The sequence below is a fragment of the Haemorhous mexicanus genome, chromosome 15 (genome assembly GCF_027477595.1).
Source record: "Haemorhous mexicanus isolate bHaeMex1 chromosome 15, bHaeMex1.pri, whole genome shotgun sequence".
Lineage (NCBI taxonomy): Eukaryota > Metazoa > Chordata > Aves > Passeriformes > Fringillidae > Haemorhous > Haemorhous mexicanus.
Genome location: NC_082355.1, coordinates 12,226,154 through 12,253,842, shown reverse-complemented (window position 1 = coordinate 12,253,842; position 27,689 = coordinate 12,226,154). Strand labels below are relative to the sequence as shown.

Sequence of the window (27,689 nt, the reverse complement as noted above, 5' to 3'; positions counted from 1 at the left end):
GGGAGAGAAGTCATCCTTTATTCATTCCTGGTCAAACTGCTCTCTGCAAGTGGAAGGGACATAGAATCTTCCTCATCCAGCCCTGAGGCCCAAGATGTTTCAGGGCTCACATTTTCAACACCTTCTGAATCTTTGGTGTGTACATTTATCATATCTCCAAGGCAGTGACACTGACAGAGAAACTGATCCAATCTATTCCAAGTCTGGAAATAAATACTGAATTAAAGAAGGAAAAAAACCCCAATGCTGAAAGGGCACACGGATTTCAAGAATTGCAAACATTTCTGATTCAGATAAACAAATCCTGATGGTAAAGAAAGAATCAACGACTGTTTCTCATGCTGGCAATATATATTTATTGTCATTTTGGAGATAGGTTACCATGTGTGTATCAGGACTTCAGACTAAAACAGATAGGGATTATGATTGCTTAGCATATGCCAGTTGAAATGAAATGACTGAATGTGAAGCCCACCCTTACAGACCTTCAATTGGTCTATTTCTGCATGCGTCTCCCCCACACACTTTAAAAAAAATTAAATCTGAACATCTTTCCCTTCCCCTTCATTTCAGCCTGAGAAAAATACATGACCATCCAACTGGACCTTTTACTAGCTTTACTAATAATCTGCTAGCAATATCAGAACATTCATATTGTTGATTCTACAACTTCAAAAGGAAGCAAAGCTTTAGAATGTTCTTTCTCCACATTATCTGGCTATTGAGTCCAGCTTTAAAGACTGTCTTTTATTAGACTGCTGCAGTTCTATTATGCTGCAAACTTTCACCTCACACACTTTGCTATTCCACAACAAGCTGCAGCACTGCCAGGTCTGACAGTCTGTGCAAAAGCTGCTGCAGTGCTACAAATTATTGAACACTTTCCTCTCCATCTCCCATGTACTGAATAACAAACATTTTCCATTAACAAGTTGCAAATGCTATCCCCAAAAAGGGAAGGGAAGGATGAAAATTTTTTACTGTCATAGAAAAAAGAAAAAAAAAAAAAAAAAAAAAAAAAGAAGAATCCTTCAACTCCAATCCCCCACCCAAAAAATCCCCAGGTCAAAAATACTGGTTGCCCACTGTCCCCCACCCTCCCCTAGCTTTTAGCTTTTATAAGTCACCATGAAAACAAATGCATACAACTACCTGTACAAATACAAAGCTGCAGGCATTCAATTTACAGAACATTCTGAAAATATTTCAAGCATAAAAAGTACACTTGATAATTGCAAAAATAAAGTTTCACTTTTTTAAAAAACATTTTGATCAGAGCTCAAGCAAAACAAATATTTAAGGATTCCTACTTCAGCTTAACTCCCTAAGAACACCACCTTCAGAAATTAAAAACAAAACCCTCAGATTTTTGGTGATAAAGTAACTGACCATGTCTTTTAATGAAGAGAAATGGTATATACAACAATGGCACAGACCTTAAGCATCAACAACATATTTCAGCCAAAATTAAGTCAGCAAGTGATCTGAGTCATTCTTAGCATCACACAGTACTCATTACTAAGAACCTCAACCCACCAAGAACAGATATCAAGTTAGACTGGTATAAATGGAAGGAAAAAATCCATGACATCAAATAGGCTCAGTTTTTGTCACTGAACTTTTTTTAGGCTAAGTTTCACTAGTGCAAGACCATTTGTTTACCCAATTAAATGAAAGCTCATAAATGTCACCATTTAAGAACACTCATACAAAACTATTTTTTTTTTCTTTTAAAAAAGTGCCACATACCATACTTTTACTAAAAAAGTTACAAACTAATGGAAGACTGTCTGTCTCCATCTCTTGTCAACAAGGAAAGGCCAAAGTGATTCTCTGATCCCAGCTCGAAATGGCGTTCTCTGACCTATCCCCAGCATCTCCAGCTTGGAGCAGTCCAGCTGAGCGTTCTTGGGACGAAGAGCACCCACAACTGGACTATCAGTAATCTAAAAAGAGAAACAGAACACAAAAAAACCCCCACACCAATAAGTAAGCAGAACTGACAGAAAAATGCTTGTACATGTACATTAGAACTATTTTCTTTACAGTTTTCTGCATAGTTATGGTTGTCTCCTCCCTTCTATTTTGTCGGGGTTTCTACAGTTTAAATTTTTTTGCTATTTGCTTGTTATATAGTTAACTTTATTTCAACCCATCAGGCCATGTACACTGTCTTAAGACAAATTTTTCTCACTCTCTTTACTGCTACTATTTGTGTTTTTCAACATTTTATTCCTATTTTCACTCTGTGATTATTGTCACAAGGTAAGGAATATTCCAGAATGTAAACAGAACCACATCTTGATCAATATGAAGACAACCATGTCTTGAGGAAAAACAGAGTTGGGCAGAAAAAATTAAGACTAAGCATTCTCCATTGTTTTTCTTCCATCTTCCAAGTCACATTTCAGTTTCAGTGCTCACCAATTCAGAATCCTCAGCATTTATTTTGTACATAGGTAGAATCTTCTTGACATGTCATATGCCCATCACATTTACCAGTATGTCTTTAAGGGTAGTCTCAAGTGTCAATAAAAGTGCAGCATGAGTGTTTTAAGCAAAGCAAAAACAATTTGCAGTTCTTAAGTGCATGTACTCAAAAATAAATCCGGACATTGCACAGCTTTTACAGAGCCCTATGTTCAAGTTAACATTCAATCAATCTGTAACATTAAAGTACAGACATTGCACAGCTTTTACAGAGCCCTATGTTCAAGTTAACATTCAATCAATCTGTAACATTAAAGTACAGATTTGCTTGTGACTAGGGGGAACTGTTCTGCAGAAACACCATTACACTACAGACTGGGAAACTGGTGGGTGACTGCATAATTTTCCTAATTCAGCAGGTCAAAGCAGCTGTTTTTTTCCTGAGCTTGACACCAACCAGTCCCCTCAGCTACAGAGCTGCTGTGCTGGACATGCATAGTCTGTCCTGAAGAGGAAGCTCACTTGTACTGCCAGTGGGAGACTTGCTACTTGCAATGATCAGGCACATCTGTCTGCCTACTGGTCCAACAACACATCACTTACTGGTCTCAAGTGGCTGCTGGGAAGGTTGAAAGCATCTGCAATTGCACAGGCCATCTCATACTTAGTCATCTGTTCATTGCCAGACCAGTGAAAGGTTCCTTTTATTGATGGGTCCTAGAGAAGAAAGGGAAGCACAGATGAAAGGAAGCAGCCAGCTGGCCCTCAGGCTAATTCCTGTGCAAGAACTGTGCAGAATTAGCATGAAGCAAGACCCTATCTATCTCAAAAGGCATCTTACAGCACCTCATGGATGTTCTAGAAACATCTGTACCCTTTCAGAGAACACTTGACCAAGAACTGAGACCAGAAACTGACTTCACAGACAGTCTGTACAATGTACAGAGGGGAAGGAGCTGCCCACCAACCAAGCAAGGTCAAAGAGCTGGGGAGGAGGAACTCAGCTATTCTGTGATGTTCAATTACTCAAAAACAAAGGCAAAAAGCTTGACAGAGATTCTGAATGTTAAACTGCAAACCCTGTACAAGTGCAGTCCATGTTTTCAAAGTTACTGTGTGAAAAACATGAAGGTGGCTCTTGGTTGTTTTGTTCTGTTACCTTGCAAAGATGGTAATCTGAAGGTGCTGTGGTGAACAAATACAAGGAAATATTCCAGTCCAGAGACATTGTTTGGCCATTTCAGTGTGGTTAATACAATAAACAAGGGCATCCTTGAGAATTACATTCAACCACATGTTTTTTTTTTTTAGTTCAAACTATTAATTTGTAAAAGGCATATCAGAATAAATTGGCATTTCTAATTCTCTACTCTATACCAGGAGACACAAGACAGTTTTCAGAAGTTTCTGTCCAATCTCTTTAACCACTTGTTTCAAAGACCCTCATAGTCATGCAGAGATTCTGTAATATTACAGCCAGTTCCTTCCTCCCCCCCAGCATTCCAGAAATGCAAATAATCCAGGTGATGTGCAGTTCTCAGATGTTCAGAAGCAGAGCTGAGAACTCCAACTGTTTTCACCGTGCAGAGGCTCATTTCTTGCCATTCTTACCAACATTCTCTTCTCTGCTAGTTGTCTGCAAACAGCTGCTATATCCTTGACATTGGTAGGAAATCTCTGTTGCCAGTGGTCCATGTTGGCAGATTTATTACTGAACTGCACTTTATCAAACATAACTGTCACAGCACTTTCCTCCAGTCTTTCCACCTCTCCATACAGGACAGGAATCCTAAGTACTGCAGTGTCTAAAAGAAAGAATATTTTAGATCATGGCTGGGTACCAATGTTGCATCACAATCCGAAAAGTGGAAGTGTTAAGCAATATGCTGATTAAGCATCTACAAATCACAAATAAAATGCAAGCAGTATGTTAGCTCTCAGAATATAATTTTAATATATATCAAAACCAGTTTATAAACACTAAGATTATAGAAATTGTTGTATTATTATTATATATTTTCATTTATGCCACTGATTTCCAGAAGGTTAACAAGCTTTTATTAATTGCATAAAGATGCCTGTTTGGGTTAGAACAAAAATTACAAAATTAAAAAACCCAAATACTCTGTGCAGTTTCTCCAGCACTCCCCATCCTCACTAGATAAGAGCAAGGAGAGAAATTCCCACCAATCCCAGGTCATCTTATTCGAGCATAAATTACAAAGCTTTTTTACCCATCATGCAGAAGCCTCCTGTAAAAAGGAGATTATTTACCAGAAAAAAAAGACATGAACTTTGAAATAAATGAAAAGCTTGACAACTGAGGAGGAGGTTCACAGAACACAAAAGTAAACAATGTCAGATTCCAGGAGAGTCATTTGAGAAATTAACAAAATGCAAAGAGAAACATATTTCATAATGGAATACATCATACTAGTCTATCTCTGTCATGAAGACTCAAAAAGCCTCTGAGGAGAATCCAAGGCTATGACAAATTACTTAAAAGTAAGTTTTGCTGAAAGAGAAAACAAAAAAATCAGACCTGAAATTAGAAGCTGAAGTCATCAAAAAATTGCCATTCTTAATATACTTGGAGGAAAATGCTACAGCTATTGGAGAGACAAGCAGAAAAAGCTAACACAGAAATCATTCTCACAGAGAAGTAAACCAAAGTAAGTACTTAAACAAGAAAAACAAATAGAAAACCCAACATGAGATTGATTTCCTGCTGCTCTAGATGCAGTTTTTTGGTAACTCAGCAGATATGCGCTTCTCTTTAAATACTGGTTGAAACATCTATTTTTAAATTGCTTTAAAAATACTCGTTTTTTGAGACGAGAACTGCCTTCCTGTTGTTCTCAGCTCTCTAGGATGTGGAGAGGATCAGCCTCATGACTAACAGCTCTGAGGACCTCCTGACATTTTGTAGTTCTATAAGCATAATTTTATACATATACATATATATTTATAAGTATGTATCCCCTTCTAACCAAAGTAAAGTATCTTTTAAAAAAAAATTAAAACCATTTACTGGAGATTTTTGCATTTTACAACAGAAATGAACAGGGCAGTTCTTCACACAGCTACAGAGCTGACCAATGGAATTCTACCTAGTCTGTATCAGTAAATTAGTGGTTGGAACACTAGAACATGGAAAAAACTTGAGTTCTCTTGATTCATACAAATACATCTTTTCAAACCCTTTACTCAGCACCACCTCAACACTCCTCCTGCTAATAATACCCACTGCTGCCTGACAGATCCTGCTCCAAAAGGTTACAAAACCAAACTGCAGTGCTGAGCTGGGGGAAGGCTCTAGCAGGATACCCACACATCCTTGGATTTGGTAAAGTCTTATCTTCATTACCAATGTAGAACAGGCAGCAAACAGCATCACAGTCAAATTCAGAGATGATGTTTAATCTAGCGGTGGAGTGAATAACTTGTCATTTAAATTTATTTTTAATTAGATGAGACTTTTCCTATCAAAGTATTTTTTTTACAAAGTTGCTTTCTTAATAATAATGCCAAATCCATCATACACAGCATATATTTACTTACTGGAAGACCATCACACTAATTTATCAATAGTTTGGTTTTCTGGTTGGGAAGCACAGAAACACAGTATGAGTATCAGAAGCCTCTTCTTCATGTGTACTGACATAACTTTCTTCATATTTTTTGATAAAATGCAAGTGCTTCTTTCCTTATAATCTGATAGTGCACTACTGACAGTGCACTACCTAGAAACTGCCAAATCTCTTTTACACAAGAAATTAATCTTAAATTATAGGGAACATGCTCTTTTCCCTTATGTGGAACTTTAAAAATTATGTTTGTATATTTCATGTGCCACATTTGCATTAAGAAAAGACATGAACAAAACTTTAAACATTTTTATGGTTGTTTAAAGCCATAAATATGCTATTAAACCTTTTGTTACAAGCAGGAATACAATGTGTGCAGGGGAGTAAAACCAAAATGGGTGGCCTGTTGGTATACAAAATAGAGCAAAACCCAAAGAGTAAATGAGGCTCCATGTTGATTTGAGCTGTATTATTACTGAATCACAAGTCTGGTTTTCCCTTTAAGTAAACATGCATTAACAACACTTGCAATGCATCCCCATAAATAACTGCAGTTATATATTGAATGAAGTATTTTATCTTTCCTTAGGAACAGCAGATTCACAATAGGCCAAGGTTTATGAATGTCCATCAGGAAGAGATAAATAACATGAATGAATATTGGAACAGGTAAGAAACAAAAGCTTTAGTCAAGATATAAGCAAGAAGAATTGCTCATGAGCAAGGAGACCAACCCCCCATCACGTTCTTCTCTGAAACTCGTTTCCATGGTTTTGCAACTTCATTGTCGACTTAAGAGTCTACTAAGCAAATATATAACGGAAAATAGTAAAAATAGAAAGCCTGTATTAAAAATGGTTGAGTGCCTTACCTTCATTGTTTTCCAGAACTGCCTTTTCACCCTCCAGTTTGGTTTTACCATATAAATTCAGGGGATTTGGCACATCAGTCTCTTTATATGGAGGGCTTGTTCCATCAAATACATAGTCTGTACTAATGTAGATCAGAAATGCTCCAACCCCAGCTAGGAAGGAAATGTTTATAGATAATTTTCATTAATTCATGTCTTCTTTGAAATCCCAACAGACCCTTAAATCTCCCAAGGATCTCATCTTCCATGCGCATTCATTCCTGCTGCTTCGTCTGTTCCCTGATCCTTCACAGAGCTGTGCACACTACTCTCATGGAAGGCAGATCAACAGCACACTGATGGCAGAAGTGACATTAACACTTGCACTATTTGTATTGACGTCCCTGTATAAACAGATGCAGGATTTGAACCAGACAGCAAATCCATGAGATGATCTCCTTACCTGCCTCCTTTGCTAAGTTTGCTGAAGCAGCCACATTGAGCTGAGAAGCAGCATCTGGTTGACCTTCTACAACATCTGGCCTTCTCTCTGCAGCACAGTGCACTATAACATGAGGCTGGAAATTAAAGACTAATTTTAAACAACCAACATGTCAAGAGATGGCAGTTGCACCCTAACTCTAGCAATGACACCCCTCAGGCAAAACTAAGTAATAAAAATAGGATTGTCATTTTAAATTCTGGCATTCCAGAACACCTGGAACACCTTTTCCTTACTATCTCTTTAGAATAAAACTATGCTGTTTCAAGATAAGAAAAACATCTGTCATTAACTGTGAAATTATGGTCTTCAGCAGCTTCAATCTTACAGCAACTTTGAAGCTGTGGGGATTTTTTTCTTTTTAACTCTGTATAGTAAAACATATATTAATATAAGATAGATCTCTCACACACACAAGGGTACTAAAAATTTTTAGCTAAGCTATTTACACATGGCTTACTTGATTTTGCAGATTATTAAGATAATATTTACCATTTTATAGATTGGCACCCTGGATCATGTATTTCAGGTTTTATGTATTCCTCTTAGCACTCAGACTGAAAAAACAGTGAACACTGCACACTACACAGAGTTACTGCTGCTGTATTTAAATATTCCTCCACTTCCCTAGAACTGCATATTGACACATTACTGTGTCAATAACTCAAAAGTATCTTTTCCTTTGCAGTGTGCTGCACATACAGCTGTGCCTGCAGCCTGCCTGTGGTGAGCACAGCAAAGGCCAGAGCTGTCTGTACCCAGAGAGCAAACCTCTGCTCTGGGTGGGGAAGAGCACACACCCTTGTCAGAGCTCTGCCAAAGCACCAGCCCCACTCATGCCCCAGAACTCAGCAGCACTATCAGCTGACTACTGCACACATAAACTACCCCTCCCATCCACTTTATACTCCAGAAACTTACCTGAAAATCATGGATGATGTCATGAACTGCAATAGAATCCAGAAGATTAACATGTTCAAATCTGGGCTGAGCTCTCCTGTATCCACAACCAACTGTGTTCCAATTATTTTCATTGAATTCTTTAAACACAGCTCTGCCAAGAAGTCCTGTAGCACCAGTGATCAAAACTCGCCTGCTGGGAATGTCAACATCTTCCTAGGGAATTGACAACAGGAAAAGTTTTGTTTCTACTGTAATTTTGTACTGTTTTTATTTAGAAGTATGCAAAACTACAGTCAAAGGCTACTGTACCAAAAAAGCTTCTCCTGAGTCTTTTGGAGTGTCTCATTCAACACCAACATCTGGGAGGACCAACACTGCAGCCACTCAACTATTTAACCACATATTCAAAGGTAATGAAAACAAAACTTCAGTGGGAAGCTCATTTACTTCTACAACAATCCAAACCACTAGCGGAGACAGAATTTTAAGTTCATTCAAATGCTGATAACTTTGTGCATTCTGAAAGGAGAAAATTAACTTCTTTGGAAAAGAGACCCAAAAGACGTAACACATAGGGTCCAAATCCTACAACAAACAACTCTGGATAGGCTGTGCCTGTTAAAAGCTGCAGCAACACAATATAACTTAATGTAGTAATTAAATTCTTGAATTTTATCATCAAATAGAAGAATAATTAATTGTTATTCAACACAATAGTCTAATAGCAAGCAAAACCAAGATATGGCTATCTTGTCAATTTTACAAAATGCACCTGGAAGCCATTTGACAGTTTCAGCTCTCAATTTATACAACAGACTGAAGCTTACTTCAGCTCCTGCACACTTTGGTACTTGGGACAGCTGTGAACATCAGCACACACCAACTTCATACCACCTCTCACTAGAACATCAGGTTTTCAAGACAGCAAACACAAAATCCATGTCTGTTTCTGCAATCTTTATTTTCCTTTAATGGTTTCCTTCTGTATCTGCCATGAATAAACCCAAAAAAACACCTGCTAAAACAAAAATGAAAGCATATCTTTACCATGCCTGAGCAGAAAAAACTTTGTGTGCAGAACCCACAGATCTTGGGTTTCCTGACCACTTTCCACACAAGGACAATTTGTGACAAATTACTATAATTCTGTACATGATAGAATGCTTTCTGCTATGCAATCTCAATAGCCCTGTAATTTCTAAGCATTGTACCAGACTGCTACTTCTGGACTGCAGCACAGGAAGCCACAGCAATCACTCCCACTCACTGTCTTTCACCCGTGAAGTTACAAAGCTTCTGTTCCATAAGGGTTTATACAGAGGGCACAATGCAAACAGCCTACCCAAAACAATTGTTCCGAGTTCCCAGCACAGTGCAGGAATTTTTCTCAACTCTAAATCTCCAGATGAAAGCTGATTTATTCCCACTAGATGAAAATTAATAATTTACATCTGGACAGTTGCCTGAAAATGACAGACTACAGCAAGTGACATTTCAAAAAGTTACTTTTATCCTTAAATTTCACCTGAGAACACAAGCTGGTTTACCATTTTTAAGGCTACTCTGGCTTCTCTACACAGCATGAGCAAGAACATGCAACTACTGTTTTCTTCTGTACTACTGCTCTTAGCAAAGTCTGCATAGTGTCACAGGACCTATGATCAGGGCCTCCACAGCCAGAGGCGCCAACACTTGCTGCAGAACAAAGTCAAAAGGTTCTCTAAAAACATCAAAACATCACGGAATATCTTCAATAAGTAGGAAGTGACCAAGCCAAAATCAAGTGTCATTTGCTACACCTGATGGTTTAGAACCTCATTCATCTAAGTTTGTTTATTTTACATATTGTGAAGAGGATGTTACATCACGAGCACAGCTTGAACTGGACACAAACACAGCTTTCACCAAGCACAGCTTGCATGCTACTACTGTTGTCTGCAAGACTAACTGATTCCAATCACTTGTTTCTGAAAGAGCAAGACAAATGATAGATAGTTCTCATATATCCAACACCAACTAACACACTTTGAACCTCTTCTTGCCAGAAGTTTTAACATTCTGGTGATACAGAACCTGAAGAGATGAATCCTTTCCCTGTATGCTGCCTTGCTCATTCACAGGACAACACCTAGCTGCAGCAGCATTTACATGCTGGTCCTCTTAACACTACCAAAACAGGCAATTTTGAGGTTTATAACGAACCATCCCATTTACTGTAATCCCCATTTACTGATATTAACCAAGAACAACAAAAAAGTATTGTGTTTAGAAGTCTCAATTCACATTAACAAGTCACAGCATTATCAGACTTAAAAACAGCATTTACGAGACATCAGATCACTTTGCAGACACTACCAAAATATAAAATGACAGTAAAACTTAGAAAAAGAACAAAACATGATGCATTTTAAGTTGAAGACCAGAAACACGTACTTTCAGAGTTTTAGTAAAAACTTTTCAAGCTTTATATTTTTATTTAGAAAATCATGATGAACTGAAAACATCAATTTTAAGGAATGGCCACCAAAACCTGGAAGCCGCTGGTGTAAAAGATTTGCAACATAATCCGATGAGATCCAAGTCACTACAGGAAAGGGAACGTGAGACTGAGCTCTCTCAGCTCTGACATGCCCTGCAGACACAGAAAGCAAAAGGCAAAGCCTGGGGCTTTCCGACGGCTCGCAATGACAGGTGAACCTACGTTCATGTTGCCAGAAGTTGTTCTGCCCCTCCCTCCACGCCCAACCCTCATTGCTGCGGCAGCTCACGTACACCTGTGGCTCACCACCGACCCCGCCCGGGACAGCGGGCACGGACGCGCCTCCCCGAGGAATGAATCCTCTGTGGAACCACCGCACTCGGTCTCCATCTCCGAGCCCTTCCCCGCGCCTCGGGCCCGCCGAGAGCGGCGCCGCGACCCCCGAGCGCAGCGTCGCGCTGTCCATTCCGGCGGGGCCGTGCGGACACAGAGGGACCCAACTCCCGGCGCCCGTGGGCGCTCCGAGCCGCGGCTCTCAGGTACCCGCGGCCCCTCCGGCCGCAGCCCCGGCACCCCCGGGCCCGGCCCCGCCGCGAAGGCGTCAGCGCTCCGGGCCTGCCAGCCCGGCCCCGCGCTGCACAGCGATACAGCCGCCCCGCGGCGGGCGGCCGCCCCCTTCGCCCTAACCTCTACAAGCTCGCAACGTCCCGGCGCGAAGCGGATCCGGAGCTCCTTCTCCCGGCCCACCATGGCGGGGCCGGGCCGGGCCGGGCCTGGTGCAGCTCCGCGCCCGCGGCTCCCGGCGCTGCGCGACGGAGGCTCCGCGCCCGGGCTGAGCGCCGCGCCACAGGGGGGCGCCCTCGCCGCGCCGCGCGCCCCACGCACGCGCCTCTCCCGGCCGCGCGCTCATTGGCCGGGGCGCGCCGGAGGGGGCAGGGCCAGGACGGGTATTTAAAGGGACAGGCGTGGGCCCCCGGGACGGGGCGGGCGGAGGAGCGGCGGGGGCGGCCGAGCCGTGGAGCCGTCCATGTCCGCAGCCAGCCCCGCACCGCCCCGCCCTACAGCCGCGGCGACAGGCCACGGCCACCCGAACGCTGCTGGCGTCAGGGGAGAAGGACGGCAGTGAGGGGGGGGCCTGCGCTCCCGCGGCCCCGCGAGCTCGGGGCTGCCTCACCTGCAGGGCCGCTCCTCGGCCCGTGCTCCTGGTGCTCTCCACAGTAACTAAAGTCACTGCCCTGAGCAGGTGGGGCGCTGCGTTTGAACTTCTGACCACACCTCCCCTATTCAAACTGTGAACTTTCTTTTGGGAGTTCTCACTTGAAAAAAACAAACTGAAACTTCAGAATTAGACCAAAATACCAGATGATCCTGCACATAGCTCTGTCATTTATAGTAAATTTATATATTCACTATAAATTACTTAATTCCTCGTTTTAGAGTAGAGAAAAGCATTTTCAATTGCCTTTACTAAGAGTTTGATGCAAAAGCAACTGGTAAATCCCACAGAGAAGGGGGGGTTGTTTTTGAGAGAGTAATCATTGCTTACAGTACTGATCCTGAGTGCATCATTACATGCTTACCAGGTGACAGATGTAATTTATTTTTCAATACAAGGTTTTGAAGGTAACAGGATACTGTATACCAAGTGTTACTGTACCATTTCTGACCCACAAAGGCAGAGACTGCGCTTGGCAAGAAATATTTTTTAAGCAGGAAAACTGAAAATAGATAGATGCATAAAAATTACTGGCCACAACTCACTGTAGCTACTCCACACTTGAATCCATGCCAATGGCTTTATTTCAGCTGACTTGATTAAAGTAGTTTTAAGTGGTAATACTCAAAGAAAAACCAGAAAAGTCTACCAAAATTTAATCAAATCATACTAAAATTTTACAGAATATTGTCAATTACCTTTATGACAACGTTTAAAGTACAAAAATATGTATAAACCTAAAAAAAATTAAACCACTTCAGCCAGTTTCTGCCTTCATGGAATACAGATGCCCTTTTTTCCTCTGTAACAAGCTATTGACATTTAATTTCCTTCCATTAACCTTAGAATTCTATTTCAAAACATCAGTAATTCAGAATTTGAACTCAAGAAGACACTACAAAGAAATACCAAACTGTTTAGCAGCATGGAGGCAAGTACACCTGATGTCACACCATCTCCTCCCAGCACAGCTTGGAAGAGCTCTCGGTGCATTTTAACAAAAACCATGGTAGAGAAATAAAAATTTTGTCTTCTGGGCTCAGAGCAAGAGAAAAACAGCAAAAGCATGAACACTGAAATCTCAAGCTACAATCATCAATCAGCCTGTAAAACATCTTACCATCTTTGTCACCAGATTAAGTTAAATTAGATGCAGTTTTTGTATTTTCATTATGTAATCAAATCTATTTTTTTCCTCAAATATCTACCTCAAGTTCTGTAGTGTTGTACCTATACTTTTATTATTGTTCCATCCACTTTGTGAAACACTGATTTCACAGTAAGAATTCTATTGTTGTCTAGATCACACTCACTTAGCATTATGCATCCCTGGGTGATTAAATGGACCACTCATTGAATTAACATTTCAGACTGCAATTCACAGAGACTACAGCAGAATTAGGTTTCCCTCTCTCCTCCCCATTTATTTTTCCCTTGATTTTGTAACCAAAGTGTGGTAGCAACCTGTTAATGCAAATATGCAGAGCCTTACCTGCTCCATTTCCAGCAGCATTTCAGGCACTGCCAAAGCACAGAGGGATTCAGCAGCCTGGGAAATGATTGCAGTTCAACTGTGCACTTGTCCCTTTGTCTGCTGTGCCTGCAGAGAGCACATGGACTGCGAGCAGCACTGGCTCTGCTGACCTTTGAAACCAAAACACACACCCAAGCCCTGCATCACGTGTGGCTCTGATTCCTCTTAAGCTTTTGGTCTGGTCCCAGTGGTACCATTTAAGCAGCTCAGTATGAGCTAAAATTTTTACCCCATAACAGCCAGCGTGAGCAAGCACAGCCATTGTGTGCATGAGATCCATTCAAAGCACTGGCACTGAGTCTTAGACAGTTTGTCTTTTATAGCAAACAAGAGGTGGGCTCTAATTAGGTCAGGCAGGTTGAGAATTCCAGGAGCTCGTCATGTTACATTTCAACTGAGCACAGCCCAGCTCTTGCTACAATACAGTAGGACAAATGATCAGAGATTGATGTTAAATCCTGGCTTTTTCAATTAAAAAAATCTTCCACAACATCAAAGTAATGCATTCCTGCAGTGAATACTAATGTCAGTTGAGGTACAAATGTCAAGGTTACAGTTTTTAATACTTATTTCATAATGCATGAAAGCAAAAAAGCCTCCTAGACTGAAGTAGACAAAAAGCCCTCAACTCCCCCTAGACTTCCATGGTCTGCTTCTCTCCCCACTCTGCTCTATGATTTATCAATGTGTTGAAGCTCAAGGATCACCCTTGCAGTAAGGCTAGCAGAATTATTTGCTGGAGTTGGTCATTTTTTCTGTCAATATAAGCTTGCTCATGTCAGCTGTATCAGACAAGGATGTAGGAACCCTAAAAGCCCAGTCCTGTGACACCTGCCATTCTTGGCTTCCCTTGGCATATTTGCACCTTCAGTCAAAAAAACCCAAAAAGTACCTTAAATCAGTGGCTCCATTTTTATGTTTTGAGTTTGGTGGAACCTTCCACTAATATTCAGACAAATGCCTGTTTCCTCTACATTTTTTTACTCCATTTACACCTTTCAGAAAAGGAAACCTTAATTTTTTTTCTCCACAAGGAGAGAACACCAGTATAAAATACTTCTAGCAACTTCTTTATCAAAATCTCTCAACAATTCAGGCCGAATACCAAGTGCTCTCTTAATTAAAGCACCTGCATCTAATCCTTATCCTCAGTCTTCAAAGGATCAAGTAATCCAGCAAATAGACAAAGATAACATTAAAAGAAAGCATCTAGCAACTTCTTTCCTTAATGTGCATTTTTTGTATATAATTTCTTAGCAATTATCAAGTCTCTGTAAGCTCATGATGCCAGTATAAATGCAAATAAATTCTACCACCTAAGCTTTGAGTACTGCCTCTGCAGCACCTCTGTGTAAGATACCTGCACAGACACACAAAACCACAGTTCCACCTTGGACTTAAAATCAGTATTTATATTTATATAAAGAGAAATAAGAGAATTGCAGGTTCCATGTTTTCTACAGTTCAGCTAAATCATTTCCCTAAGACTACAGAACATGTAGTTTTTGAGGCAAGACTGACACTGGGCTTTGTTTTGAAGACAAGACTAGAAAAAACAACATTAGATGAATCCTACTATAATGTAATTTTGGGGTTTATACCTGTTTGCAAAGGAAATGGACAAATTCTTTAATTTCAAACTTTTATTGTGGTAAAATGTTCCTAATTTTCAATGCAGCTTAACAGATTCTTTCCCCATTGTCCAAGTTCCAGTCTGTACAATGCATGTGAGCTCTGTGGTGTCCCCCCAGCCAAGTGAGAGAAGTTCTGTTGTCATTCCCTGTCACTGGAGCACTGATTACCTACAACAGCTGGCTACAAAGATTTTATGGCAGTTTAAGAGTCCAGTGGACACAGCATTGCTCTTAAGACAGCAATCTTAGTAACAGTACACAAACATTTAGATAAACGCAGTCAGTTTGACTTGGACCTGCAAATGCTCTTCTGAAGATCAACAGCTGCAACACCTAGCCCCAGGATTAAAGTTCACATGTACTGAATATAGATCCTGTACAATACCAAAATTAAGTGTACAGTCCCATCTCTACTCAGGTTCTACAGCGTGTAGGCCATGGAAGTAAAAAGGCCTCTTGGCAGTACTGCTGCCATTGGTACCAAAGCAGCTATAAACAGCAAAATTAATTTATGATAAAATTGTATACACTGGATAGATGCAAAAAAAAATATTGAAAATATACAAAATCAAAAAACACATGAAATTCCATTTAATTTGTAATCTTAATCTCCAGTGCTTATTCTCCTTTTCCAAACTTAAAATGCTCTGTTCAAAACCTAACTAAGCAACCTCAGCATACCCAAAATGTGCAACAGTGAACACTTTCCAGAGTTCATGCCTGTAATGATGTTACCACCAGTCAGGAATGTGCTGTCACCTGTTGCTTCTCAGTAAAACATAGTTTTTCTAAAAATATATAATTTCAGATCATTTCTCTAGGGCTCCTACTGATTTGTATTATATATAGCATCCAAGTTCACCTTGAAGAAGCAGTCTGTTGAAGTCTCCTGGAGCAAACAAATTTATGGGTGATTTATTTTCTTGATACCAAGACGACCTCAAATTTTGTTTTTATTACCTGCAATGGAAAAATGTTACTAAGTTGGAGTTTTTCACCTAGTCCTCCCACCACATGAAATAATTTCTGGTCTCCTGGGGGGCAGAAGGCCCAACACTGAACCTTGCAGGCAAGCCAGGATTTCAGACCCTGCAACAGACACTATAATGAAACTGTCCCCCCACCCTGCTTCCCTTGGTGTGCCCCCATGTTCTCTCCACCTGTTCCTCCACTCCACATTTATCTGCAGACCTTTTGCACCTTACCTTGACATCTACAGTGGTTTAAGGTCCTGCCAGATAGCTAAAGAACCAGGGTGCCAAGGGGTCTGGCTGAGCCCCTTGTACCCCATGGCATCTGCAGGAGACACTTCCTGCCACCTCATCAGCAGAAACATGTGAGTTGGTGACAGAAGGAAAATGGCTCTGCCGTCTGACCTGGCACACCACCTATTCCTGCCAGGCTGTAAGGATCTGGGCTGGAAAGTACCCTGGAAGTGCCCATTGATGGCAGCCTCCAACATCTGCTGTGGAACAAGAGATGCCACTCACCTCCCTCAGATGGAGCAGACTATGCAAGGCTGTCATACCTTCTTTGGTTAAGCTTAAGAGGTAAAAAGGCCACATCAATCTCACACTTACCTTCTTTTAAAGGTGTTTTTGGAGGAATATTTTCCTTGCTATCATGCTGGAAAGCTTTGGAAGGATCAAAATGCTTGATGCCCTGTACTGCACACAGCTGCTCCTGAAGCCGCCTGCTGGTTTGCTTTTCCTTGGCTAGCAATGCACGCAGCTTTGAGACATCCTAGGCAAAACAAGACTTGGAAGTTGGATGAAGAACATGAGAAAAGTCTGCTCCATCATTTACTGAGGGAGCCATTTTGCCTAATGCTAAACATATAGACAATTACTGGAGGCATTAAAACCCAACCCAAACATACAGGTATAGAGAAACCAGCAGCATGTGTAACACCAATAAGCAGTATGGGAGTCTGAAACGTCCAGCAGATAGGTTATTAAGTCTAGGATCCCAAGAAGAAGTAAGAAAAGCCAACCAAGCTAAGAGTAGAGGTGGTTATTTGTACTGCTGATCCCTCTGTATGTTGTAAATTCAGTCAAAAATAAAACTCTTGGCATTTCTGGAGGCTGGAGATTTACCGTAATCTACTTTGTACAAGGAATTCAAAACCCAAGAAATCAGTAGCTTGCAGGACTAGTCTATAAATATTTACAATAACAAAGGCATCAAGCACATTAGTAACTTGAAGATCTCTAATTTTTCATTTCACAAACCTGCTTCAGGTGGGCATTGTCTTCCTTCAGCTTCATAACATGCTTGATTTTTTGCTTCATGTTCTGGTGGCCAAGTAGTTTAGCATATGCATTACTCAGTTTATTCAGTTCTTCTTGGGCTGCCCCATGCTCTTCCAGGAGAGCATTCTTCTCTGCTTCAAAAGCATCTAGTTGTTGCTGAAATACATTTGAATGTCTTAAAAACCTTTCACCTAAGCATAGCTTGTTATTGAACTGAAATCTACTATGGAAGATGAGTTTGGTAAAGGGAATGGATGGCTGGTTGGATACTAACTTAGGAAACCACTGCAGAAGAAATGCCCTAGAATGGGAAGAACCATATTTACTTCTCAAGAGTAGAACTTGAGCCAAGAGCAGAAGTCTGATGCCAACAGATACTAACAAACACCTACTTCACACCACACCTGAAAAGGCTTAACTTTGTTATGTAAGTCTTCATACAGTTTACGCCAGGTCTTGATCTCTTCCTTTAAGTTGGAGGTCACATCTTCACTTATGGTTTTCCTAAAAAGCAAGGAGCAGAGTTTTATTACGTTCTTTGTTAGCCCTCAGCACTTCTCCCAATAAAACTTGGCTGTGCCATTATATGCAGGTTAAGTTAGGAAAAGTCACCTGGATCTTTCTGCTTCAAGTTCTCTTTTCAAGTCTTCAGTTTGCTCCTCAAGTTTTTCCTGCAGTTTAGAGACTTGTGCAAGGCAAGACTCTTTAGTTCTCTCTGTTTCCGCTTCTTTTAGAGCAAGCTTGGTCTGGACTTCTAAAAGCATCCTGAGAAAGATACCATCATTTCTTAATGAGCCCTTTTACTTTTTTTCCACTACACTAAATCTAAAACCCACAAGTAACCATGGTTGAAAAGCTGTTAGTAGAACTGAAATAAAGGTTTACATAAGAAGTGCCACAAAGTTAACAGTAATACAGAAGGCAATTAAGTTTAAGATGAACATTTTCACCTTTTCCTATAAGGATCCAAGCAGTTCTTTTGAAGCAAAGATCATGTTGCTCATTTAAGGTTGCTCAATGCCAACAGCTTTTAGCAGGGACATTTTAGTAGTTAGGCTTGACATGATAAGATTTGCTCAAGCAGAAACTAATCAAGACTGTTCAGTGTGGATGTATGCAAGATTTCAAAAACCTTACACCTACAAGTTCTGATCCCTCTTCAGCCCCAGCTGTTTGCTCCATCTCTTCCCTGCCACCTCAGCCAGGAAACAGCTCTTCAGTTTTTCTTTTACCAGCTCTAATGAAAACTGGAGACATTAAGCAGGTGGGAGGAAAGAAACAGCAGCATCTTAACCAGCACAGAACCATAGAGAACATGGATCACTGAACTGCTGTTAGAGTCAGAAGCATGTCCTCAGCTACTGGCCTAACACAACTCTATGGGTATTATTTCTCATCAGCTGCACTGTGATGCCTCATATTAGGCAGAGAGAGGACCTCAGTTTATATCATCACAGTGTGGCAACTCATGAATGATTAATTGGCATCTGCTTATGAGCAGAATTTGAGGTGACATCATTCAGACTGGAGTGGCAGAGAGTGAGTTCTGCATTAAGTATTTGCTTGTCACCCCTGGGGATCTCATTTGCCAAGGAGCCACTGTAACTGGTATTTCTGAAACAGAAAACATTCCTACATATTTCATTCAAGTATTTTCCTTTTCCTTTATATTTCATATATAAACAAAAGTCAAAAGAACTGATTGGGCAGACCAGTTTCCTAATGCATATAAAGCTTAATAAAATTTTGTCTGTCAGTATTTTCAGCCTTCTGCACTGGGAAAAGCAAGAAACTTCAGGTTACACCAAATACTGATCTGATCTTTAGAGCATCACATGAGGTTCTAGGTAGAAAGGCAAGCCTCAGTTTGCATTCTTTAGCTTAAGGAAAAGTTTCTGTGTAGTACCTTGCATATTCTTCATTTGCTTTGTTTTTAGTGTATTCTGCTTCCTGAAGCAACTGCAGATTCTCTTGGCCTGCTTTTTTCAGGTTGGCGACTTCTTCTCGCAGAGAGCAATTCTCCAGTTTAAAACTGCAGATTTCTTCAGCTGACGTTTTCTTGTAGCTGGTATTACAGTAAAAAGGAGAAAAATCTTATTTCTTCAGGCAAAATAGACTGAAACATTCACACCTTACAAGAGCAATACGAGCTCCTGTTAGCAAGTACCAAAGATTTTCTAACCTGAAGATAAGGCAGTGTACAGGCACTCATAAATCCATAAGAAAGAAACCACACCACAGCTCCATAAAGCCATAAGCAGTAAAACTATGACAAATTCTGTGATACAGCTATTACTATATTTTGTAGGTATTTTTAAACATAAAGGACCTACTCTGAAGCTTATTTTAACCAGCCAAGCACCTACTGTCTGTAGCTGGCATTGGCAAATATCCCACAGGATCCTTCATGGCTGACACACATACCTAGTAATAACAGTATCACTTATCTTCTTTCCAAACCTGAATATCTTGAGGTAAAATAAGTGCAGTAATTGTAGGAAATTACTTTCAATTCAGTTCAAATTTTTGAGTCTATAGAAGTCTTTCTGCAAGATATTTCAGTGTCAAGAACACCATCGCTAGTTAGAAATCTTTGTGATTGAAGACTCCTCAACTCCTCCAACTCATTATGTTGTGGAAGAAGATATATCCAATTTCCTGAACTAGATAGTGATACTGTGTCACTACACTTGCCTAGTACTCAAGGAATAAATTCTTAATGCCACCAAACACCATCACAAAATTTTCTGCTCAAATGCCATGCCAACACTCACATGTAGCACATAAGCGAACAGTACATTTTATTGTCATCTTAGAGATCATGCTTGTCCTATACATTACTAAAACTTAAATACCTTTCAAAGTCAGCAATAGTCTTTTCAAGTTCTTGCAGTGTATTGCTGAGTTCTTCTTGGATTTTCAATACAGCACTGCTATGCATTGCCTTGATTTGCTCCAGCTCTGCATTCTTCCTGAAATAAAAATTCAGCATTGCACTCTGGAGAGAAGCATGTGTGAACACATCACCAAATGCTACTATCAGTTATAGAAAGCTGGAAGCAGCAGCAATCAATCGTGACAAACCAGTAACTTCTCACATGCTAAAGCACAATCTCCACAACAAGTGTCACTAAGGATTTCCCCCTCCCCTTATTTTCCAAGAGAGCTATAGAATAGACTGAAGACTAATAGTAAACTTAAACAAGAAACAACTGGCTTGAAAATATTTTTGTCATAGCCTTTTCCAGGACAGAAATAGTCAGTACAACATGCACATGTCTTACCCAGCACAGCAACGTCACAGTACTACAATACCAGCCTTTCAAGCAAACCCCAAACGTTTTTTTTTTTTTTTGTTTTAAATGACAACAACGTAAAACTGACTCAAATTACTATTGATACTGACTCAAGTTACTATTGCTAGTGATTAGATCTCATCACTATCAGTAATCAACAATCAGCAAGAAATAACTTCAGATCTGCTCAGGTCTCCAAAACCTGAACTGGGCTCAGAAGCTCTGCTTACACTACTAATTTAACATTTTTCTATTCAAAGCTTGAATCAGAAAGTTTCTTTCACAAACCCTTTCAACTCTTCTTCCATCTGTGTGAGTTCAAGACCTCGAGATTTGATTTCTTGTTCCAGTCGCTTCACCAACTTTTCAGCTTTCTTTTCCTTTGCAAGCAATTTATTCAGCTCCTTCATGGTACTATTCAGTTCTTCTTTCAGAAGATGTCTCTCACTTGTTACTTCATCTTCAAACTCTAGTAACTTCTGCTGCATTGATGCAGATGACTCCTGCATGCCAGAATACCACAGATTTTAAAACTACCAGTACTTCCTGGGTAGTTAAGGGTTAATTTGACATGTTTAAGTTTCAAATCTATGGGAAGAACCAAAACCCCCATCCCACCAGGAATGGTTCTTAGACCTAATAGATAACACAAGCTTCTGCAGCCCAATACCCACTTTGCCATATTAATGATAATTTTATCTGTGGAATGCACATCTCATGTGCAAACAACAATTTTTAGTGCCACTCCTTGGGATTACAATCTATTTTTACATTAATTAATAGCCTGTATTTACCTTCTCTTGCTGCAGCTGAGAGATGACCTCCTCATGTTTCTGAATGAGTTTTTGGTGTTCTTGTTCCACCAAATCATTTTTTTTTTTCAGGTCTTCTATTTCAGCACTCATACTCAGGAACTGTCCTTTGGCCTCAGACAACTCTTTCTCTGCATAGAAAAATTGTCAATATAACATAAATTCCCTTTTCTATCTTCAAATAGCTACAATACACATTATTCATAATACTTCCATTCTATCTTTGTTTTTCCCTTCCCTAACTACCAAAACCACAGAAAGAAACCCCCCCCACAAAACAAATGCATACCTACAACCCATCTGGAAACTCCTCAAAACTGGCTCAGGATATACCACTTTAAAAACATCTTAACAGCAGGAGTGTTTGGACCAAGCAATTAGCCTCCACCAGAAGAGCAGTAGGGCAGGGAAAGCAACTACATGAGGTCCCCAAAGCTTCTTCCACAAACTAGCACACAGAAGGCAGCTGGTACAGAAAAGTGAGTACATGTCTCAGATTGCAGAGCTGCTAGAGTTGGGAGAGAAGTAGTAAAGAAGTGAAGAAGGATCCTTGCCACACTCCCAACACCTCAGTTGAATCTGTGAACAAGCTGCTAGCAGTGAATTCACACCATATTATACTGCTTCTCAGTGAAGAGTAAGGAACAAGATCTTAGTGTTCACCTTTCAGATTAAAGTCACTCCTACAATTTTCATTCTATGCTATGCACCCAAGTTACCCTCCATGCAAACACCAATTCAGACTTAACAGATATCACATGTTGAGTGATTTCCCTGTTGTTAAAAACATGCCTTGGTGTTTCTAGCTGGAGCTCAGAGATGACTTCTCATTTAGAACAAACCAGTCTAAATTGACATTTTAGAAAACACCTATTTGAGGTGCTTTAAGACATGTGAGTGATCCCACATATAGAGCAGTGTACAAGAACTCAAAATTACCTTTCTCTTGTTGAAGCAATTGACACCTCTCATTCAGTTCTTTCACCAGTTTACATGACTCCTCCTCTTTTGCTTTGAGGGTATTCCTCAGGATCTCAATATCTTTGTCTTTCTTACTCAGTGTCTCCTCCATCTGAGCAACTTCTAGTTTGTACTTCTCTGCTGTTTCTGCTACACTACTGTAGAAGAAAATTCAGGCACTTGTTACCACTAAGTATTGCTTGTAAGCTTACACATCAACAGAAAGGAAAATGCTTAGGATTGTTGGTTTTCAAGAGGACAACTGCCTTCTTGAGAACAACTTGTTGTTACCTGAGCTCTGTAATATATTCCAAAAGTTTTTCAGTGTCAGACTTTTCTTCAACTTTCTCTCTCTCAGTAGCAGACCTAAAACCAGACAGTTTTTATGACATACGTATTTTAAAATAATCCAGAGTTAATTAGTAATACATACTTTTCATCTCCCAGTTTGGCTCAAAAACTGATATTGGCTCTAAGAGGTCATTCTAACCCCTTTTCCAGATAGTCTTCTCATTGTAGTAAAGATGCTAAACCACATTTTGCCACAAGCAATATGCCACAAACATAATAATGCATTAACATAATGCAGCTTTTTTAGCAAATCACCATCTCCTCCCTTTGTGACCTGCACTATCTGCATTATTACCTTTGTGTATTTTCACAGCCAAGTTTGTGCTGCAGCACCAGTTGTGCCAACCTGACATTGAACACAGCCTGGAAGTTGATCCCAGGTCACTATCCTCAGCAACAGGCTGCATGTTAGTGCACTGTTCCTGTGCAGAACAAGACATTTTTTGGGCAGAAGAGAAAGTGCTAAGATAGAAACCACTCCCCTTCTACCTAGAGCTGCTGAAACCAAGAGACTCTGCAGTTGCCTTTCTTCAGAGCACATGTCTACACCCAAGGAGCTCTGGAGGCACCACAATGGCTCTTCAGTGCACTTCTCAGAAGAACGTGAATGTGTTCATCAAATCCAAGCCAAATGTCTGCTGAAGTAGGATTTCAGCTCCTGCTCTAATGCTTCTCTATTCTTGCTTATTCCTGACTTAGTAGTCTAAAGGGTCAGAAACAGCCCATCCATACAAATGTCCTCCTCCAACCTGAACAAGAATTCTTTGCTTAAGACATGGGTCTTCCCTCCCCATCCCATACCCAAGAAAACCCCACCCATACCACACTGGAAGACAAAGGCTTGACATGATACAGTTTGTATTTTAGAAAAAGGCTAGATAGACCACAGAAACAATGTTTCTAGTGGTTGTTTTATCAAACCACAGCAGTTACTAGAACTTTACTCCATTATATTTATTCCAAAACCTGATAATCCCTGTTCCTTCTCAGCAGGGAGACAGCCTTGATTTTGGTTACTACAAAGGATAAGCATGGAACCACAGCCAGGTCAAATCATATAATCTAATTCCCTTCCTAGCACTTACAACTTTTCTTGTAACTGTGCTACTTTTCCTTTTGAATGCTCTAGATTCCTTTGCACTTCCTGCAGCTTCATTTCCATGTTTTCCTGCTTTGCCAGAGCAGTCTGAAAAAAAAAAACCAAAACAACAAGACACACCATATTAACATTAAAATTAAATTTAGTAAAAAAAAATAAAAGGGTACTGTGAAAGAGACAGTGGTAAAAGGAAATTTAATCATCACTCCTGTTTAATGTTAGCACCAGCTAGTATGCTAAATGTGATTCCAAGTATCCCTCTGTAAAGATATCAGCCACTTGTTAGACAACAACTACCACCAAGAGCTCCAAACTACACTGAGGATCACTGGCTTTATTCCTGAGAGGCTCAGAATTACTGTCCTGTACAAATGGTCATACCTTTTCCTTAGCATCCCTCATGTTTCTGAGCTTCATCAACTCCATGCACAAGCTGCTCATTTTCTTCTGCACACCATCTTCAGACATCTTGTTAGAAAAGAAGATAAAATCACTAAGTGTAATTCCTTTGTATGAAGTGCTGTCCACACAACCTTTTCCAAGTGTTCCCCTCCCACTCTGTGTTTAGACAGGAGGGCACAAGATCCCAAACCAGACATGCTTTACATCAAAACACCTGCTGATCAGCAAGTAAAGCTTCCTCTTGCACAGGAAGCAAAAATGCACTTATTTGTCTGAATACCTTGGACTTGAGTAGCTCATTGCTTCTTGTTAACTCCAGCAGCTGTTTCTTCAGGCATGCAACATTTGCTGAAAGAGAAGTTTTCTCCTGAACTGCAGCACTCAGCTTTGCTTCCATCTTGACAAGATCTTCATCCAGAGCACGAAGTTTTTTATCCTGCTCTCCACGTTCTCTCACTAATGCACGAATCTAGAAAATGAGGTATTTTCTTTATTTCCTACGATCATTAGTTCAACCAAGTAAACCACATGCACAGGTATCCAAACTGTTTTTATTTTCATTCAGAACATGTATCTGCAACTCATTCACAGGAAGGAAATAATAGAAGCTCCACAATTCCCCATTATTACATACCATATAATACCAATATTTCATCTGACTTATTTTATGCTTCCAAGCCAGTACAAAGTGTTAAAATTAGAATAGTCTTAGCTTATATGGGCAACAGAAGCCAACTCTCCTTTCTGGCTGTGGGACACAAAAAGGCAGAACATGACATTTGAGACACAAGGCACCAATTAGCACACCAAAGTGTACTGATACAGTTCAGGGTGCCTCTTAAGCATTAAAAGTATGACAATTAGTGAGCAAAAAAATTTAGCTAGAGATTGTTCAACAAAACAGAACCTTCTTGGGGTAGCCAACAGAGGACTTAGTTCTGTTTTTAAAAAGACAGACAGAACAGTTGTTCACAACCAGCAGGAATTAATGCAATTCCATGAGCTTTGTACATCCATAATGTCTGATAATCCTTCTTTTGCACAGAGCTGTTTGTAAATTACTTGTATGTCATCAGATGCAAAAGAGGCCAATTCTACCAGCTGGTATTTTTTATCATTTTAAGTGGGAGGAGACATGACAGGATTTCACTCACACAATGGATTCATACCTCCTTTTCCAATGCCTTCTGCTTCTTTTTCTCTTTCAGAAGCAGAACATCTTTTTTAGTCTTTGCAATCCCGTTAGCTGGCTTTGGAAGAGAGATGTGTTAGAAATCTCTAGCCTCATAGTAGCTGAACACAATTAAATACAAGAGTGGGTGCTACACATAGACAACACTACCAAGATACACACCAAATAAACAGCAAACCTTTGTCTCTCCCAGACAGGGCAGAAAAGTATCAGGTTAGGATGGGGTTTACCCTTGTACTTCCTCCAAAGCATTACTCTGAGAGGACAGCACATAACCACAGGGACAGGAAGATGAACAAAGTTGGAGACTTTAGCACCCCCAAGCTCCATAAAAACATGTTAATATCTTCACCTCAGGTTTGTTTGCAGAATTTCATCCTACATCATCAATACTCATGAACCCAATTAGCATGTCAGGGCTATCATTTTTCAGCCTGTTAAGCCACTAATCTTGAAATCCATATGCTTGCAAAGGACATTGAGAACCTGCACATGCAGTACCATCCCGTCCCTGTTTCTTTCAGCACCAGGTTTTCCTGTGCCTGGCCCAGCCCATGAGAGCAAGAACACCATTTCCTTAAAAAGGAAGCCTTAAAACCATAATTACATGGTGAGCAAGAGGAAAAGAAATCCCAAAAGTAAAGCACCAAATAGAACAAGATGCTCTGTAGTACCAAGTTAATTATCACATGATTCCCAAGGATGCAGCAATTTCATTTTTCCTGCTTAGGTCTTAAGGAACACAGATGCAACATCATGTTTCACAGTTCACTTGGGTAGATTAATGACATTTGTATGAAGAGGCTGCATTGTTTAAGCAATCACAGAGATTTAGATGGGATTTAACAGTGCTACAGACACCACAGCAGAGTCTTACTGTTGATCCAAGAGATGTGAGTCTCCTTGCAGTTACTGGGGTGGGTGCACTCTTCTCACTGCTCAGATTTGTCTCACCTGCAGAAGGAAGTAGAAGAGAATGGTGAAGGAAGAGAGTGTGCATGCACACAGTGAAGCAAATGCAACCAAACTACACGAGGTTAATTGACTGTGTACAAAAGACACCTGGCTGTTAGAGTATCAACTTCACAACTCAATACCAGTTGCTTTTTTACTGCAATCAGCCAGTTCAATATTAGTCATCTGGGTACTTGACAAAATTTAGAGACTACTAGGTGACAGACAATTCTGATATTTCCCCTTCTGCGAAGTTTCCCTGCCATCATGCAGATCCATAATGTCAGTTTTGAACTGAGGGATGCTTCAGATATTAAATATGCATGAAAATATCTCTAAACCCTAGGTTAATAAGTAGCTTATTAGACCTCCACAGGCTCTCCCCCCACCCCGGCCCCAATTCGCAGAAAAAACATATAAAGCTATTTTTGGTAGATTCCAACAGATGTTTTTACAGCTGCTCTTTAAGCTAGAAGGTAGGCATTGAGTCTCTGCAACAGAAACCAATTTCTGAGCAGCAGAGCAGTAACAGCAATAACAATTGCAATATCTAAAGATATCTTATCATCGTGTTCTGTGCAATTTTTACTTACTCTTCTGTTTCCTAACCCCTTGGCATGCTTCCGAGGACAGCAAACTTCCCACTCCATCTGATGGCTTGACGTTACGAGATCCTTGCAGGGGGGTACGTGCTAAAAATGAGATTTTCAGAACAGCAGAAAACAATGAAGGCTAATGACAGGGTTTGCAGCTTCAATAAGACAGATAACACATCTAGGGTAAATCTACAGCCAAAACCTCACTGGGAGAGGCTCGTACATCAGCAAACGCTCTCGCTAGCAGTACCTCAGCCGCGACAAGCTCTGCATACTCCTCCTACAGCGCCGTACTACGGAACCAGAGGCCAGCGAGGCTTAGCACCGCTTTAGTTACACTATACACGCTCACGGCTGTACTCGGCATGCCAGGGGTAGATAGGTACGGCAGGGCTAAACACGAAGTCGGGACTTTCTGTCTTAGAAGGGGACCCCTGCGAGAACCAGAGAGTTCCCAGGCACCGCGCTGCCCCTCACAGGAAGGGCCCCCGTTCCCCCCGTGCCCTCTCCCCACGTACCAGCGCTGCCATCGCGGTGCAGGGGGCGGCGGAGCGGCGCACGAGCGGAGGCCATGACGGCGCTGGAACCCCGCGGCCCGGCGTTCAAAGGGGACAACGGCCGCGGCGCGCGCCGGCCAGCC

General features: G+C 40.7%; 2 protein-coding genes across 3 annotated transcripts; both read right to left on the bottom strand.

The window, feature by feature from the left end:
• Positions 1 to 332: 332 nt before the first annotated feature.
• MAT2B (methionine adenosyltransferase 2 non-catalytic beta subunit) lies at positions 333 to 11,599 on the bottom strand. The gene is made up of 7 exons (XM_059859821.1): positions 11,439 to 11,599; positions 8,291 to 8,485; positions 7,331 to 7,445; positions 6,889 to 7,041; positions 4,042 to 4,235; positions 3,034 to 3,147; positions 333 to 1,946 (listed from the first exon to the last, which is right to left on the bottom strand). The coding sequence occupies exons 1-7, from the start codon at positions 11,499 to 11,501 to the stop codon at positions 1,776 to 1,778; spliced, it is 1,005 nt and encodes a 334-aa protein (XP_059715804.1). The 5' UTR covers positions 11,502 to 11,599; the 3' UTR covers positions 333 to 1,775.
• A 3,527-nt stretch (positions 11,600 to 15,126) lies between these two features.
• HMMR (hyaluronan mediated motility receptor) lies at positions 15,127 to 27,676 on the bottom strand. Of its 2 annotated transcripts, none has more exons than XM_059859819.1 (18): positions 27,568 to 27,676; positions 27,047 to 27,145; positions 26,377 to 26,453; positions 25,477 to 25,557; positions 24,588 to 24,776; positions 24,287 to 24,373; positions 23,892 to 23,992; positions 22,747 to 22,821; positions 22,435 to 22,613; positions 21,478 to 21,626; positions 20,972 to 21,186; positions 20,243 to 20,359; positions 19,294 to 19,452; positions 18,000 to 18,152; positions 17,780 to 17,891; positions 17,367 to 17,543; positions 16,716 to 16,878; positions 15,127 to 16,095 (listed from the first exon to the last, which is right to left on the bottom strand). In XM_059859819.1, exons 1-18 carry the CDS (start codon positions 27,620 to 27,622, stop codon positions 16,076 to 16,078), a joined length of 2,208 nt encoding a protein of 735 aa, XP_059715802.1. In that variant the 5' UTR covers positions 27,623 to 27,676; the 3' UTR covers positions 15,127 to 16,075. The 2 variants fall into 2 exon arrangements, with proteins under 2 accessions (XP_059715802.1, XP_059715803.1); XM_059859820.1 differs by having other exon boundaries at positions 17,792 to 17,891.
• Between the last annotated feature and the right edge of the window lie 13 nt (positions 27,677 to 27,689).